This window comes from Phacochoerus africanus, chromosome 10, assembly GCF_016906955.1.
Source record: "Phacochoerus africanus isolate WHEZ1 chromosome 10, ROS_Pafr_v1, whole genome shotgun sequence".
NCBI classification, from domain to species: Eukaryota; Metazoa; Chordata; class Mammalia; order Artiodactyla; family Suidae; genus Phacochoerus; species Phacochoerus africanus.
Genome location: NC_062553.1, coordinates 130,355,428 through 130,372,257, shown reverse-complemented (window position 1 = coordinate 130,372,257; position 16,830 = coordinate 130,355,428). Strand labels below are relative to the sequence as shown.

The 16,830-nt window shown below is 46.3% G+C and overlaps 1 protein-coding gene across 8 annotated transcripts in view; it reads right to left on the bottom strand.

Annotated features, from left to right (window-relative positions):
• FAM13A (family with sequence similarity 13 member A) overlaps positions 1–16,830 on the bottom strand; it is a 325,535-nt gene that overhangs the window by 15,613 nt on the left and 293,092 nt on the right. For all 8 annotated transcript variants that reach the window (XM_047799215.1, XM_047799220.1, XM_047799218.1 and 5 more), the window contains 5 exons: positions 10,928–11,141; positions 10,263–10,401; positions 9,169–9,250; positions 7,799–8,019; positions 7,159–7,242 (listed from right to left, as the gene is read on the bottom strand). In XM_047799215.1, the coding sequence (XP_047655171.1) occupies positions 7,159–7,242; positions 7,799–8,019; positions 9,169–9,250; positions 10,263–10,401; positions 10,928–11,141 (740 nt within the window). The remainder of the gene's footprint in view (positions 1–7,158; positions 7,243–7,798; positions 8,020–9,168; positions 9,251–10,262; positions 10,402–10,927; positions 11,142–16,830) is intronic.

Below are 16,830 nucleotides of genomic sequence, written 5' to 3'. Positions count from 1 at the left end.
CGGAGTCTGTGCTTTGTATCCCTGGTAACTCTATTAGTGCCTGATGTGATAAAAACAATTCCATAAGTGTCTGCAAAATGAGAGAAAGAATATTTCAAATTAAATAGGTCTGTCAAATTTATAAGTATGCACTTGTTTACCTAAATGGAGAAAGAGATGAAGTAGCTTTGTTTCAAGGCTGCTGTTGGTCTTCTGCATTTTATTTCCACCGTACACAGTGGGTGAGAGTTACAGAGGGAAGGACGGGCAAAGGTACCAGCTTTGACCAGGTCTCTTTTGGGCCTTCAACTTGAAGACAATTCTGGATTATGTATGACTTGATCATCCTTTGCCATTTTTATTTACTTTTCTCAAAGTGATCAACAATCAGTGAACTTTGGATGAACCTCATAAGCCCAGGATAGGACACTGCCATTATGCAAAGTCATTTTGTGGATTTATTTTCTGTTATCAGCCCTGATAGTAACCATGTCTTCTATCTCTTTCTGTTACCACAGTATCAAGAGGCAGGTGGCATTTTCCTGCTTTTACTACCTACCATAACAAAAGGAGTTTTTAAAATTGCTCTTTCAATGAAAGAACTGGCTGGGAACACAGAAGTGGAAGGGGACACAGAAGTTATTTCATATAAAAAAAGAGTGACGACTGAACCACAGGTGTTGCTACCACACGCCTACAACAAAGGCAACAGGCAGGACAGAGAGTGTCAGGTGTCAGAAAGAATGCTGAGCAACCGGAACTCTCACTGCTGGCAAGGCTGGAACCCTTTGGAAAACTATCTGGCCGTACCTCCTGGAGCTGAACATACGACTCATCAATGCCACTCTTTAAGTACACGCCAAACAAACATGGCCTTAAGTGCACAAAAAGACATACATAAAAATGGTCACAGCAGTACTCATCCTGATAACCCCAAACTAGAAACGCCCCCATGCCCAACAGCAGAATGAATACTTGTAAGTTCCCCAAAGGGAACACTACACACAGCCACGAGAAGGAATGAGACAGAGCTGTATGCGACGTCATGAACTAACATCACAAGATAAAGCCAAGGAAAACAAGTCAGACACCTAAGAACACGTCCAGTAAGGTTCTAATTATGTAAAGTTCAAAAAGAAGCAAATCGAATCCCCCGCGTGAGAAGCCAAGATAATGGTTTTTTCGGTGGCGGGGTGGAAGGTCATGGTATTGACGAGACTGGGACATGCTAAGGGCTTTCACAGCTTTGGCAACATTTTATGTTTTTGATCCGGAAGCTGGTTACCTGAATCTGTCTACCCTGTGATATATATTTATAATTTGGGCTCTTTTCTGTATGTGTGTTATACTTCAACAGGAGTTCAACAGTGGCCACAAATAAGTGTGAGGAACAGAAATGAGCGATGTGTCCAATCTCACATGTAATTTAGGACTGAACACAAGGAATAATCTTTTTCATATAGGATGTGCCCATTGAATGTGCTGCAGATGAGAATAAGGCACATCCGAATTGTCAACACGTGGGGAAAGATAAACAGTAGATGTTCAGTGACCAAAAGACATGAAAAAAAAAAAAAAAACAATAAAGAGCCAGCATTTCCCCATTGTGGACCAATATCCTATTACTACATCTGACCCTTGAACAACATAGGTTGGAATTGCATGGCTCCACTTATACACGGATTTTTTTTTTTTTCAATAGAAAATTCTACATCCCTAGATGATCCGAGGCTGGTAGCATCATGGATTCAGAACCTTGGATATGGAGGAACCGTGGATACAGAGGGCTGGCTCTTAGGTTAGACACAGATTTTCCACGATGCTGAGGGTCGAACAATGCCCAACCCCTCCCTGCGTTGTTCAAGAGAAGACTATGGTTTCTTGGTAGAAGCCCCTTTGGGTTGTGAAAGGAGACTTTAGATTCTGGAAGGAGACCTACTGGTGAAATCAGCCAGAAGTCAATCTCCTTTCTACTTCTTTGTTTGGCAACATTTCTAGTTAGAGGGGATGAAGAGGCTAGCTGGCTGATATCTGGCTATGACACTATATTTAGATTTTCTACAAACTGGTCATAGAAAAAAATGAATAGGCCTGAGAACGAATCACTGTGAGTGATCCGATAAAGTCCAGTTTTGGACCATGGAGAGGCAAAACGCATCACGATGCCGCTCAAGTTCATGTCGGCGTCGGAGGGAAGCATCTGGACACCAAAACTATCAATGATCTTTGCATGCGAAGTGTTGGGAAGAATACTGCTTGATCTACACAGGATTATTTTCAGGATCAATGTCTGAGGCCAGAGGCCTGGTGATACCAAAGGTCAATGCAACCATCACCCAACATAAAGCCGTGTCTCAGGTAATTATCGGTGCTGGATTGGCAAGTAGAGCCAAAACCTAACCAACTGTTAGAGAAACAGAGCAGCACTTCGGGTCAACGGTTAAACAAAGGGCTGCTGATGTGAAGTGGATCACGGGGAAATCAGAATCCCTTATGCTCAAGTCATCAGCTGCTCAGGGATCCCACTCCCAGCCACGCACAGGCCCTTGAATGAGCCAGTGAGGTTCTGCGAGCTGTGATTTCTGGATGGGTAACCTGCAGAATTCAGATGAGCAAAAACCTCTATGATCCATAATTGCTTGGAGATGACATCAGGCCAAACCTATAGTCTCTGGTCTTCTCAACGTATGTTTATTCTGATTCCCATTGCTTCAAACTTGTACTTAGTTTTCATTTAAGTTGTAGCTCTGAATGGCTTTCAATGAGTGGAAATGGGTTGGAGACTGAGATACACTTTTGCACACAAATCCAGACAATATAAAAATCTACCTGCAAAGAGCGCATGGGCGAAGGCAGCCCTTTCCACTCAATCTCTGCTTGTGATGAAAAGAAATTTGCATCTCTGGTCTCTTACGACCCTATTTGGTTGTTAAGTCTTAGATAATCTAGCAAAGGACAAAGGGGAAACCAGCCAACACTCTCCACACGTAAGGAGAGGCGAGACTTGAACAGAAATCACACGGGCCCAATGAGATGAACGCATCTGTCTTCTGCGATGGTGTCTGTCTTAGCCTTGAATAAAGCTTCTCTATAAAAACATCAATTCGGTGGCTGTTATCCTGACGGTGCAACAAAGACGAAAGATAAAAGATTGATGTTTTTAATCTGAGGACAAAGAGAGCATGTGAACCATGGAATATTACAGCTGCAAGATCCTTATGGTTTAATATGATGAAACCAAGCACGAGAGAGGGTGATGATTTTGCTCAAGGCTACAGAGCTGAGCCAAGAACCCAAGGGGACTGACTTCCATCCAGCCCAGTTCTTGTTCCACCACAACTAAGCAAGACATGAAGTGAAGGAGGGTCTTAACACAGTGACCACAAGACGTACTAAAAACGGCACAATCGAGCATTTTCTTCTAATCGAGTTTGGCCAAGTTGCCACCTTAATGCCAAGAATTCCAGCTCCAAGCTGGGAGTTCTTCTCACACTGAGTCCACAGTGATTCTAGTTCTGAGAGGCAGCATGGATGCACCACTTTGTGAGAAATTATGCCACAGAGAGACAAAAAAAACTACACGGCATCAGCATCTCCTTAGTAAAAGAAAAAAAAAATGCTGCTCTCCAGCTGAAATGGACAGAACATTGAAAATCAATGATAAAAAATAATAAAAAATCTTAAAAACAAAGAAAAAACGGTCTGAATCTGGGTGTGGAGGGCTTATCTCTGAGTCATAAAAGTCCTGGTGGGAGAAGAGAAGTGAAATGGATTCGTAGCACTGCTGCATTCTTGGCCCGTTGACTTGGAAAACGGTAGGCTGACTGGGCAAAGACCAGATAATCTCAAACAGCAGATAAACAAACCTCTTTATACATGACTTGAGAATTTGCATTGAAATTTGAATATGGGGTGTTTAGTGTCATCTCAGTTCCCTGGATTTTAAAGCACAAGATTAAAATCCATCAAGGAGGACCCAGAAGCTCTGAGCAAGCCACTGGCTCTCTCTCCTCTGTACTGTCATCAGGGTCTATAAAGAAGGTCCCCTATGAGCTGCAGTTACCTGTTGGACTTCTGGGCACGGTCTTCTGATGAGACCCTTCAATGCTGATAATATAATTCATAGAGAATTATGTGCCAGTGTGTAAATGGACGTGTTTTTGTTTTTGTCTGCAGGGTGTCTCGTTCAAGCAAACAGCTTCGTGCAGAAGCCGCAGGTAATTATTTTGGCCAGTGATTCTGTTAGAGTCCTTTTAAATCAGAATCTGCAGACTCAGCAAAACCCCCATCAGACTCCAAGCTTCTGCTTTTCTAAAAAACTTGGCGATGGGAATGACAGTCCAGCAATGCAAGTACGAGCATTTTTCCTTGAAGAAGCCTGTTGCCCCAAATGGTATTTATACGTTCAGGGTCCATGGCGACACTGCAGATCTAGGAATGAAAACTTCACTCTGACTTTCATACTGGCCAGGTATCCAGTGGCCTCTGCTTTTCCTGAGGAGGTTGGTGTATCATGTTTCAGAGGGAGGCAGGGAGCCTGACCCAGGAATAAATGGCATTCAGAATTCCTAGGGCATGTGTCCTCTGCCCTGTGCGACGCCAGAATGCAGACCCCAATTCCTCATGATAAGGATGCTAAAACAGGTGCCTTTCTCCGGAGTCAGTCATTTAATGAGAAGCGGGCAGCAGAGAGCAGAAGGTATCATTGCACCGGGAGTGAAACCTTTCATTTCCCAAGAAGTCCCACTTAACTGCCCCCGAAGCCACTCTGCTCCACTTCCTCAGTGTCAGAAAGCCCAGGCGAGTATGTGTGTGCGTGTGTGTCATGTCATTTAGTCTCCATGACAACCTATACCAGACATCTATTATACACACAAAGCACTGAGGCTCTGAGAGTTACCTAAGCAGCCCCAAGTCCCAGAGCCAGCCTCGGCAGGGCTGGGGTTTGAAAATAAATCTGCTGATCCTGCTGCCTGGCTACTGCTACAGTCCAGGCAGAATGGGAGACACTGCCTGACTCAGAGCAACACATATCACGACACACACACCCCTGGACAGGCAGTAAGGGTAAGACTAGATTGCAGCTGAAAGATCTCGGGGTTCTCAGGCAAAGCAGTCTTTAAAGGGATCTGTCAAGGTGAAATTCACAGAGTGAAAAGAAGGTCTATCGACCTGAATCCTCAGTGAAAAGAAGGGAAACACACAAGCCCCTGCTCCTTCCCGAGGCCTGCCACGTGGCCGTGAGGAGATCTACACTTAGAGGCTCTGAGTCTGGCGGAGAGCAAGTTTTCCTCTGTTAGAAGAAGTTCAATTCCATCTGTACAAGTTCTAAACACCCCCGCAGAGAAGGACAGCGTTTCACAATACATCTGAGCTCCAGCGCATTTCCTATTTGGTTCAATGCCTTTAAAAAATCCAAAACGAAACTTGGCTTGAAACACGACCGCTATCCCAGAGCACCAGTAATCTTCCACGGCAGGGAGGGGCCAGCAAAATCAATTCTCATCAGCTCCAACCTTTTTTTTTTTTTAACTTAAACCTAATAAATTCAGAAGCAACGTACCATGGAGGCTCATTCAACAGAGAGTTAATTTGGTGCATGCTGTGTGTCAGGTCTTAGGCTCCATGCTGAGGGTCAGATGCACCATTAGGTAAACACAACCCAGAATCCCTGGAGTTCCCTGCTGGCTCAGTGGGTTAAGGATCCGGAGTTGTTACGGCTGTGGCTCGGGTTCAGTCCCTGGCCTGGGAACTTCCATATGCTACGGGCACAACCAAAAAACCCATCCAGAATACCTGCCCTCACAGACCTTATCGTCTAGTGCATTATTCTGGAAGCTTCTTTACCTAAAAGAACATATTTTCGATGACAAGACTGTGTCCATTATATAGCAATGGCTGAGACTGGAAAAGAGATGTATGTATTGGCGATATAAAATTCCATCTGTGATGGTAAACTTCGCGCTTCTTTATAGCTGCTCTTTTTTTTTTTTTTTTTTTTTTTTTGTCATTTTAGGGCCGCTCCCACAGCACAGGGAGGTTCCCAGGCTAGGGGTCTAATTGGAGCTGTAGCGGCCAGCCTACACCATAGCAACTTGGGATCCAAGCTGTGCCTGTGACCTACACCACAGCTCACGGCAATGCCGGATCCTTAACCCACTGAGCGAGGCTAGGGATCGAACCCGCAACCTCATGGTTCCTAGTCGGATTCGTTAACCACTGTGCCATGACGGGAACTCCACTTTATAGCTGCTCTTGGAGTTACTGCTGTGGCTCAGCGGTTAATGAATCCGACTAGTATCCATGGGGATGCGGGTTCCATCCCTGGCCTTGCTCAGTGGGTTAAGGAACCAGCGTTGCCATGAGCTGTGGTGTAGGTCGCAGACATGGCTCGGATCCTGTGTTGCGGTGGATGTGAGGTAGGCTGGTGGCTATAGCTCTGATTCAACGTCTAGCCTGGGAACCTTCATAATGCTGTGAGTGTGGATCCAAAAAGCCAAAAAGCCAAAAAAAAAAAAAAAAGGAACTTGTGTTGTTGGGTTCCTGACAACATTCTTTACAGAAGGTTACTAAGAGTCAGTGAAAGGAGATTTGATTACAAGTTCCCGAAGGAACAGAGCTAGGCCTGTTGTGCTACTGTCTCCCGCAGGACTGACAAAAAGCGTTCAATAAACACGCTTTGCTGAAGAACAAATCGCCTCAAATGCTTCCACGGCCACACTTGGGATTTCTCACACTCTTGGTTCTGGACGGCAGCTGGAACGTCCCTAGGGACCAACACTGGTTGCGCACTGCACTGCAGAGAAGCTCAATTTTAGGGCAGAGCATTCCAGTTTAGCGCCTTTATGTCATGGATAAGAACGCCCAGAGCCAGGGGCAGCTTAGGCAGGGGCGGCCTGAGGGACAAGCCTGTCTCCTCTCTCTAGGGCTCTGGGCACAACCATTTCCCCCTTGAAGCAGGACCCTGGGGACAATTTTTCTTTGGAACTTAATTCAACTCAGCACCTACCAGAGGGTGGAAGGCTTATCCCAGGTTGAGCCCTCGGAAAGCTACGTTCTGGTGAAAATACACCGTAATCTAAACATCAGGGAACCTCATCTGCAAAATCCTGAATGCGGAAGAGTCATTCCTAAAGCCAGATCATTTACCCCAAGAGAAAATCCAGCGTATTCACATACCGGCCGTCCATGAATGCTCTCATAATATAAGAGCGCTTTCTGCAGGGCCACTTTCTCATTAGCAATCTGGTCTTTGGTCATATCCTGTATAAACACAAGGACAGAGAAATGAGATGGGGCGGGGGAGACAGCTGTGAACAGCTCAACTTCTTTATTTAGTTAAACCAATGTCCCCACGTCAGGGTGCAAAGACTGCTGATACAACAGCTCTCTCTAGCTCTTCCTGGACCTCCCTGGAGGAGTCAGCTGTTCCCGACCTCTTGCTAGAGACACAGCACAGCAGACTCTCCACCTTCTGGTGCCCGGATCGCCCAGGCAGCGGCAGAGGCTCGCTGTGTACGGAGGTAAGGCAAGGACCACGGCTACGGGACGCACCTTCCCAGAGGCTTCACTGTCATCATCTAAGCTCAGAGAGTCACGAACCGTCTGCTAACCCAGAGGAGTCCACTTTGCAATCGGGACAGCAGGGGTTTCTGCTTTCCATCTGGACAGAGGGTGGAAGGGGAGGGCGTGAGAGGTGTAAAAAGCCTTCTCTCCATCACCCTTCGCTGGGACCCTGGGGCGTGTGTCCTGAGAACCTGCCCTGACTGCAGTGGCTGAGGATCAGCGCTCCGCTCGGGGGCCCTTCGCAGAATCGCACCTTAATGTCCTCTGGGCGGCTGGTTTCTGCCCGCTTCTCCTGGAGCTTCCTCTGGATGGACTCCAGCGTGGCCTCGACGCTCGGCTTTATGGCTTTATCTACCAGCTCTTGCTTCTTCTCTTCTTCTTTCTCAAGCTGGGACCCGAAACTCTTGGGGAGCGTGTGGCTTCGCTGCCGCATCCTGGGGGCGAGGTCCTCTTCCGAGATCTTCAACTTTGACTCTAGTTGAAAAGAGTTGGGGGTGGAGAAGTGGGGAGGGGACGGATGTCCTCTAAACCCAGATTGTTTTCCTGTGGCGTTAGCAACGGCTTAGCCCCATATTTCCCCCTACCCCCGAAAGTATCTAATTACAATATTAGTTGAAATCCCTGGGTTATTATGTAAAAGCCAAGAAAATGATAATGGCTTCCAGAATTATCAGGCATGTTTTCCTAACCCTAAAACTGAAAAAGTGGCATTTTCTTTTTTCTTTTTTTCTTTCTTTCTTTTTTTTTTTTTGCCATGTTAGGGCTGCACCTGCAGCACATGGAGGTTCCCAGGCTAGGGGTCGAATCAGAGCTGTAGCCACTGGCCTGTACCACAGCCACAGCAACGCCAGATCTCAGCCACATCTATGGCCTACACCACAGCTCATGGCAACATGGGATGCTTAACCCACTGAGTGAGGCCAGGGATCGAACCCGCATCCTCATGGATCCCAGTCAAGTTTGTTAACCGCTGAGCCATGATGGGAACTCAAGAAAGTGGTATTTCTTTAACATCCATACTTTAGCCACACCAACCTGTTTGCTGCTCTCAGAACAAGGTGGATGTCTTTCTCTACTGACTCCCTTAGTGTCTACAGGTATTTGCAGATCCAGCGCCCAAGTGTTGGCTAACTTTTTCTGTCTGACTTACAGACCTCACTTTGGAATTATTTTCTCCTTGTATTCTATTCAGTTGTTGACCGAACTCTATTTCCTGAAGGACAGCAAGCTCTTTGAAGGACAGGGGCCAAATCCTTTTCGTATTCATCTCTGTGTCTGCATGTTTTCTCCTAACTCCATAGCAAATAAAGCTTTGGATTAAACTGGTACTTAATCCATGTCAAGTTGAAATCACCATCCTTAGAGCAGTGATTGAGGGAAACAAACAAACAAAAATGCTGCAGAATTGGCATCTTAGCTGGTTGGGTTTCCCTGTGACTGAGGCTGTGGGAAGGTGTGAAGAAAGTGCTCCCTGAATACTCAGAGCCCCGGGGAGCAGCTTCCAGGAACTTGTCTTTCCTGGAATAATGTAACAGTGGCCCTCAGCCTGCCGTGAGAGCACGGCTTCTGCACCTGGCTTGCTCTCTGGAGCCCGTGCCATAGTAGGTCTAGAGCTTTACCGACCTTTAAGTTGCTTCCGGAATTTGGCAAGATCATTTGTCCACTTCAGAACCTCTGGATTGGCTGCTTTGTCGCTGTGGGAAGGCTGAGAAAGAAACGTCTAGAGTAAATGTTTTGGAATGAGGGCAGGACGAAAGAAGAGCTGGATGATCCATTTGTTTTAAACAGGAAGGAAAAGTTGAGTTCCACGGGAAAAATAAATGAGCCATGATTAATCGGAGCAACCTCACAGGTGTAATTTCATTATTCTTCTTTATATCGGGTTAGTTTTTGATGCTTTCAAAGAATTCCTCAGAGGCAAAATGCTGGATTTTTATAACCCTGGACTTCTATGAGGCCCATGGCCTCTTTCCCATCATTTGCAGGGCTCAAGCTGTCACGCTAACAGGATAGACAGCAGAGGGGTATATGACACTTTATACCATGCCCACCACGGATGCCTTTTTGCCACCCTGTGGGAAATACTAAGGACAGGGCTGAGAGAAGAATGTGGTTGGTACTAGCAGAATATTCTAGAAGATGATTCTGGATTAGGTTTTAGTCAAACAAAAGACTTCACTTAATGATTTTTCCCATCCCTGCTCAATGGACAAAACGTGGAAGAAAGCATTCGATTCATCCGTAAGGATGCAACTGTGTAAGGAAAATGCTGATACATAATGTTTGGAGTTTATCACCCTGTTTTTATTGCCTTTTTGGCTTTTGTTTGTTTGTTTGCTTTGTATGACCACACCTGTGGCATATGGGGTCGAATCGGAGCTGTAGCTGCCGGCCTACATCACAGCCACAGCAAGGCGGGATCTGAGCCGCATCTGAGACCCACGCCACAGCTTATGGCAATGCCAGGGCCTTCGCCCACTGAGCGAGGCCAGGAATCGAACTCGTATCCTCATGGATACTAGTCGGGTTTGTAACCTGCGGAGCCACAATGGAACTCATTTCTTTTTTTTTTTTTTAAATAATTCTAGAAATTGCCTTTTTGTTTAGAGAGTTTCTGGAGCTCGCCCTCACTGTTAACCCTTCTCCGAGGGGCTGATGCACTAACTTGTCATGTCAGGGGCGGGCAGGGACAGAGAGCCCAGGGAGGTGACACTTACTCTGTACTTTCTCTCTTCTTCGAATCTGTCTTCGAACTTTCGGATCTTCTTTTTAAGGCTCTGAATCCTTCGTGTGAGCTGGGCAGGTGTCAGGTCCTCTTGCTCATCATCGTAGGAACCCAGAGAGGAGCTGCGGCGCCTGCAAGGGGCACAGTGCGGGTCAGGGGGCTCAGCTTCCCTAGAGCCGCTGGCACCTGCTGGGAGGGGCTCTGGGGATGAGGGATGCGGATGGCAGCCGGGGGGGGGGGGGGGGGGGCGGCGTCCATATGCCATCCGTCCGCTGGAATAAGAGAAAGCTGCCAGCTAATTCATTTTGTGACCTTGACCTCTGTAGGTCCATCCTATGAGACCCAATCTCCTCTAGGTCTCCTTTTACACTTGGCAAAGCCAGGACTGAAAGGTGCACAGGGGACCTCACAGTTACATTCGAGAGAGCTCTGGGAAGGAGGTGCTGATGGAAATTCAGTATGCGATGCTGTAGGTGGGCCACAGATCAAGAGAAAAGTTAACAACAGAGCCTGTGTGCCAGGATGGAGACGTTCAAATAGGTTCCTCCAGTTACTTGCAAGTGAACTTGAAAAATGACGGGCCACCAGCAGGATTCCTTTCCTTTCTAATGTGACAGAGCTGATGCATTTGCGCATCAGCGAGGTAGGAGAACACACCTCATGAAAGAATGGGCATTGGGGGGAGAAGGGGGCACTTCCGTGTCGTCCAGGTACTGCCTGCTCTGCCCATAGGCGTAGAAGCGGGGAGAGAGCAGGGGGTCGCTGTCCTCGTCCAGGAGCTGCCGGATCAGACGCCCGGCCTGCGGGGACAGGCGTGCTTCGTCAGCTTCCACGCTCTCCGGCGGCCACGAGGAGAAGGCGGGGATGGGCTCTGGAAAATAACAAGGGGAAGAGGGCAATGCTAGTCTTTATTTGTTTCTTTTTTTGTTTGCTGTTTTTTCTTTTTATGGCTGCACCTGCAGGCCTATGCCACAGCCACAGCCACAGCAATGAGGGATCCAAGCCGCATCTGTGAGCAATGCCACAGCTTGCGGCAAGGTAGGATCCTTAACCCACTGGGCGAGGCCAGGGATCTAACCTGCATCCTCACAGACACTCTGTTGGGTTTCGAACCCACTGAGCCACAATGGGAACTCCAAAATTGGTCTTTAGAGCACACTCAAGGACTTCCTGCTGTGGCTCCGCGGAAACGAACCCGATGAGCATCCATGAGGATGCAGCTTTGATCCCTGGCCTTGCTCAGTGGGTTAAGGGTCCGGTGTTGCTGTGAATTGTGGTGTAGGCTGCAGACGAGGCTCAGATCTCGTGTTGCTATGGCTGTGGGGTAGGCCGGCAGTTGCAGCTCCGATTTGACCCCAAGCCTGGTAATAACTTCCATGTGCCGCCTTTGAGACTCTGAAAAAAGCAAAAAAAAAAAAAAAAAAAGCACACTCACTTCCCAAGTTTTCTGAGTGCATTAGGAGGCACTGAATTAAGGAGGCATTGGGTGGCTTTGCGGTACAGGTTGAAAGCTCAGCCCTGGGACGCTCCGCCCTGAGTCGAATCAGCAAATCTCCCTGAGAGCATCGTCGACCCTGTATTTCCACCCTCACTTGCTTTCAAAACAGGATGTGCTAGGGCTGCCCCGAGGAAGAGCCACAGTGTGTGCTTGCAATGGCCCACTGCAGACTGCTGATGAGAGCTCCTCCACCCAAGGGCCTCAGGGAGCAGGGAGGGAGGGGTTGGGCATCCTGGCTGGACAGCCTTCCCTGAAACGAGTCAATTATCAGGCGAAGGAATCACGTTAGTCTTGTGAGAGCCTGTTTGTTTAGGCATCTGTACCCTCTGCTGAGGTCATTCCGTAAAAGCTGTTTTGTGTGCTTCTGCTTAGTGTGTTGGGATTTAGCACATTTCAAATGTTACCTGAAACTTCAGAAGCTACTCAAGGCTACAGTGAAAGCAAGATACATACACCCGTGAGTAAGAAAAGAAAAGAAGAAAATGCCTTACAAAGGACAAATCAGTATCGACTTTGTTTTGTTTTTCATTTTTTCCCATTTGGGCCATACCTGGGGCACGGACGTTCCCAGGCGAGGGACTGAATCTGAGCTGGAGCTGTGACCTACCACCACAGCTGCAGCAACACTGGATCCTTATTAACCCACCGCACCAGGCCTGGAATTGAACCTCCACAGGGACAGGGCAGATCGTTAACCCACGGCACCACAGCAGGAACTCCCAGAATGAACTGTCTTAGGTAACCTTTAGGAAAAAAACCAGACTTGGCACCACATCTTGAATTTTCATTTGGGGAGGGAAACAGGTGATATTTATTTCTTTTCACTGCGAGGCCCACCTCAATGTATTCCTTTTCTCTAAAAAGTCCTAGCTAACATACGTTAAGGATAGATCTCTGATGATGTAGGGTATTTAATTTGTAATACTCTCTTCATTAAAAAAGGGTATGCTTTAAATACATTTGTGGGAGTTCCCATCGTGGTGCAGTGGTTAACGAATCTGACTAGGAACCACGAGGTTGCGGGTTTGATCCCTGCCCTTGCTCAGTGGGTTAAGGATCCGGCATTGCCATGAGCTGTGGTGTAGGTCACAGATGTGGCTCAGATCCTGCATTGCTGTGGTTCTGGCGTAGGTTGGTGGCTACAGCTCCGTTTAGACCCCTAGCCTGGGAACCTCCATATGCCATGGGTGTGGCCCTAGAAAAGACAAAAGGACAAAAAAGAAAAAAAAAAGATAAATACATTTGTGGATATGGTGATTGACACAAGGCTGGAATTTTGCCATAATCTTAACTTCTGGGAATCCTACAGTTTGAATCATGGAATGATCTCAGAGTACTTATAAAATCTATAAACTTATCTGCAACAAGTATTTTATTTAAAAGAGATCAGATTGTAATCTTAGAACATTAAATTAGCATGGCTGAAACTTCACACATCATCTAATCTAGAGATTTTTCAACCCTGGCTGCATATTAGAGTCACAGAGGGAAAAGTAAAAAAACTCCTAACTTACAGGTACTCACGACACCCAGGTAGACAGAGTTTTGAGGGGAAGGTCCAAATCTGTAACACACACCCACACACACACACACCCACACAACACACACACCCACACACACACACACACTTTTAAAAGCTTCCACAGTGATCCTAAAGGCAGTTAGGTTTGAGAACCACGGATTCAATTCAACAGATCACAGATAAGGAAACTGAAACACAAAGACGTCAAGAGCAAACCCCTCATCAATGACCAGAGTTGGATCTAGAAACTCAGTCTCCTCTCCTCCAGGGCAGGGCTTCAATTTAGAATGTGCCAGGTGCTTCAACAACAAGGACGGCTGTCTTGAAATTCTTAAAGACCCCTACAGTGTAGTAGGAACGTGAAGCACATTAATGAAAAAAAAAAAAAAATTTAACCTCCTGTGGAAGGAGGTCCATCGGTTCTCAAAATGGAAAGACAACGACGTTTTCTGGGAACGCAGATAATAATATAAAGACTTTGAAAAATGAAAGCAGTGCTAAAGACAGAGCCTGGCCTATCGAGTCTCAAAAGTGGCAGAGAATGTGCTGGTGGGCAGACATGGCTAGAGCAGGAGACGAACAGGAGTTGTCGCATCATTTGTACGGATGCTGTGGGCTGGCCCCTGCTAAGTGGCAGGGCTTGGCTGCGAGCAGTTCAGAAGTGCCAACGGGACACAGGGAAAATGGATTGAGAGGTGATGGGGGAGGAGGGAAGGAGAGGGTGAGCAGAAAGCCATCCCTAGAAAAGGAATACAAATGAAGTGTTAAGTTGCAGAAAATGGAACTATCCAACCGACCAGATGGCATCTTCTAGTCCATGATGTTTCATGAAACAGCTGGGACTTTCTGAGGACTACAATCAATGGAGCCTGGACACGCAAGGGGTTAAGATGGCTCAACCAGCAAAGCAGTGGGCACTCGGCACAGAGGGGCAGAGGCGCCAAGCACCCTGGGGGAAGGGCAAGGTGGTTGGTGGGGGCAGAGGGCACTGGCAAAACAGTCTGACGTGGACATTGGCATGTGCATGTGCTGGCTAGTTTGACATTTCTGCTCATCAAAGCTTAGTTTGAAAAGGTGTTACTTTAGATCCCCAAGCCCTTTCATCTGCCTGAATCTAGCAGAACAGCTCTTAAAAAATACAACTAGTCTCTGCTTTAAGTTTTTTTACTATGTGGTCTCTGTGCACCAAAAATTTCTGCAAAAACAGCATATGTTTGGGACCATTAACCAAACATGTCTCCAGTGAAAAAATGCATTGTGATCCTGAATTAACTAGGAAATACTCATCCTGGAACTGAACTGTGCTCATTCGATGCTTCGTGACCAACATGGGGCCTTCCCTTGGATTGCCTTCTGGTTAACACAGCTGGCACCTGTGGCTCCATTAACTGACAAGAAGACCAAATATGTCATTTTCCTAGTGTCACCAGGGGTACATATGAAACACATGGCTGAAGAAATTCTAGCTTATGGGTGACACTGTTTCTTGAATTCACTTATTTTTTATTTTTATTGTATGATTTTTTTTTTTCTTTTTAGCCTCCCTGTGGCATATGGAGTTCCTGGGCCAGGGAACTCCAACGCCAGACCCCAGCCACAGATGAGACAACACTGGATCCTTAACCCACTGTGCGGGGCTGGGGATCAAACCTGTGTCCCAGTGCTCCAGAAATGCTGCCGGTCTCATTGCATCATGGAGGGAACTCCTGAAGGATTATTTATTTATTATTGAATAATAATAATTATTTATTATTGAAGTGTAGTTGACTTACAATGCTGTCTTAGTTTCAGGTGTACAGCAAAATGACTCAGTTATACACACACACACACACACACACATTATATTCTTTTCCATTTAGGCTATCATAAGATATTGAATATAATTCCTCATACTATGCAGTAGTTTATTTTATATGGAATAGTGTATATCTGCTAATCCCAAACTCCTAATTTATTCCTACTCCTTTCCCCTCTGGGAACCATAAATTTGTTTTCTATGTCCATGAGTCTACTATGGTTTTGTAAATAAGTTCATCTGTATCATTCTTCAGATTCCACATGTAAGTGGTATCATATGATATTTGTCTTTCTCTGTCGGCCTTACTTCGCTTAGTGTGAGAATCGCTAGGAAATTCACTTATTTAGAAATGAGAAAGGGAGTTCCTGTGGTGGCTCGGCGGAAATAAATCAGATTAGTATCCATTAGAACACAGGTTTGGAGTGCCCGTTGTGGCACAGTGGAAACGAATCCGACTAGGAACCATGAGGTTGCGGGTTCGATCCCTGGCCCCACTCAGTGGGTTAAGGATCTGGCGTTGCCGTGAGCTGTGGTGTAGGTTGCAGATGTGGCTCAGATCTGGCGTGGCTGTGGCTGTGGCTGGTGGCAGCAGCTATGATTCCACTCCTAGCCTGGGAATCTCCATATGCCACAGGTGCGGCCCTAAAAAGACATAAAAAAAAAAAAAAGAAAGAGAGAGAGAGAGAAATATAAGAGCATTAAGAATTTCACCCTTAACAAATAAAAAGACATGTTTCATCATCAGCTGCAGGCAGAACAGAAGTGAAGTTTCTCATCCACGTAACACGAAAGGCTTCCGTGAGTTCTCTCTCCTTCCTTTTAATCTTTACAGTCTTATCATTCACGGCTCCTATTCGAAAGGTTACACGTAATACATAGTTCAACATAGCTAAAGAATTTTAAGGCCAACGGTTCCTCTGTTTTAGTCTTAAATTACCTACAAATACAAGACTACCGATCTCATATTTTGATACCTGGCAAACAGAATAACAAGAATGAACCAAGACCTCCTGCTGTATAGCACAGGGAACGATACCTAATCACTTGTGATGGAACATGATGGAGGATAATGTGAGACAAAGAAGGCATATATTTATATATGTGTATAACTGGGTCACGTTACGGTACCGCAGACATTGACAAGTGTAATTTAAAAAAATGAACCAAGAACAGCAGTGTGGTCCATGATAGGTTTCCTAGGCACCACCTGCCTAGAAAGCCAGGCTGAGGATGTGTTCACTGACCATTCTTCATTGCTGGCTTGGGAAATACGCTATATTTTAACCAGTAATTCTGGAGCAATGAAACAGACAGGGGTGTTGCAAGGCAATTATTCAAAGGGAGAAGAGAAAAAGATCTGAGGCTTCAGCTCGGATGTTTGTCTCCAAGGACCACTTAAAACATTCTCCTATCTGGACCAGGATTCCTTGGGCATGGTGGTTTTGATTTTAGCTATGTGTTCTGTCACAAAGAACTCCGGACATAAGTATGGCACAGCTATTAAAAATTAATCCGCCCAGGTTAGCTGACATCACAGCTGGTCAGAAATAAGAGAGATAAAAGCTGTATGCTTGCTACCTGAGTCGTGAAGAAGAATAGGTCCTGGGGGAGGTGTAGTTCAGACAGCACACGTGGAAATAAAGGAGACGCACTGTGGGGAGAGGGAACACAGCCCTGACCAACGCTGGTGTGACTGCGGGGCTGCAGCTCTTCGCTGCTTAGCTGGCTGGATGCATTTACTG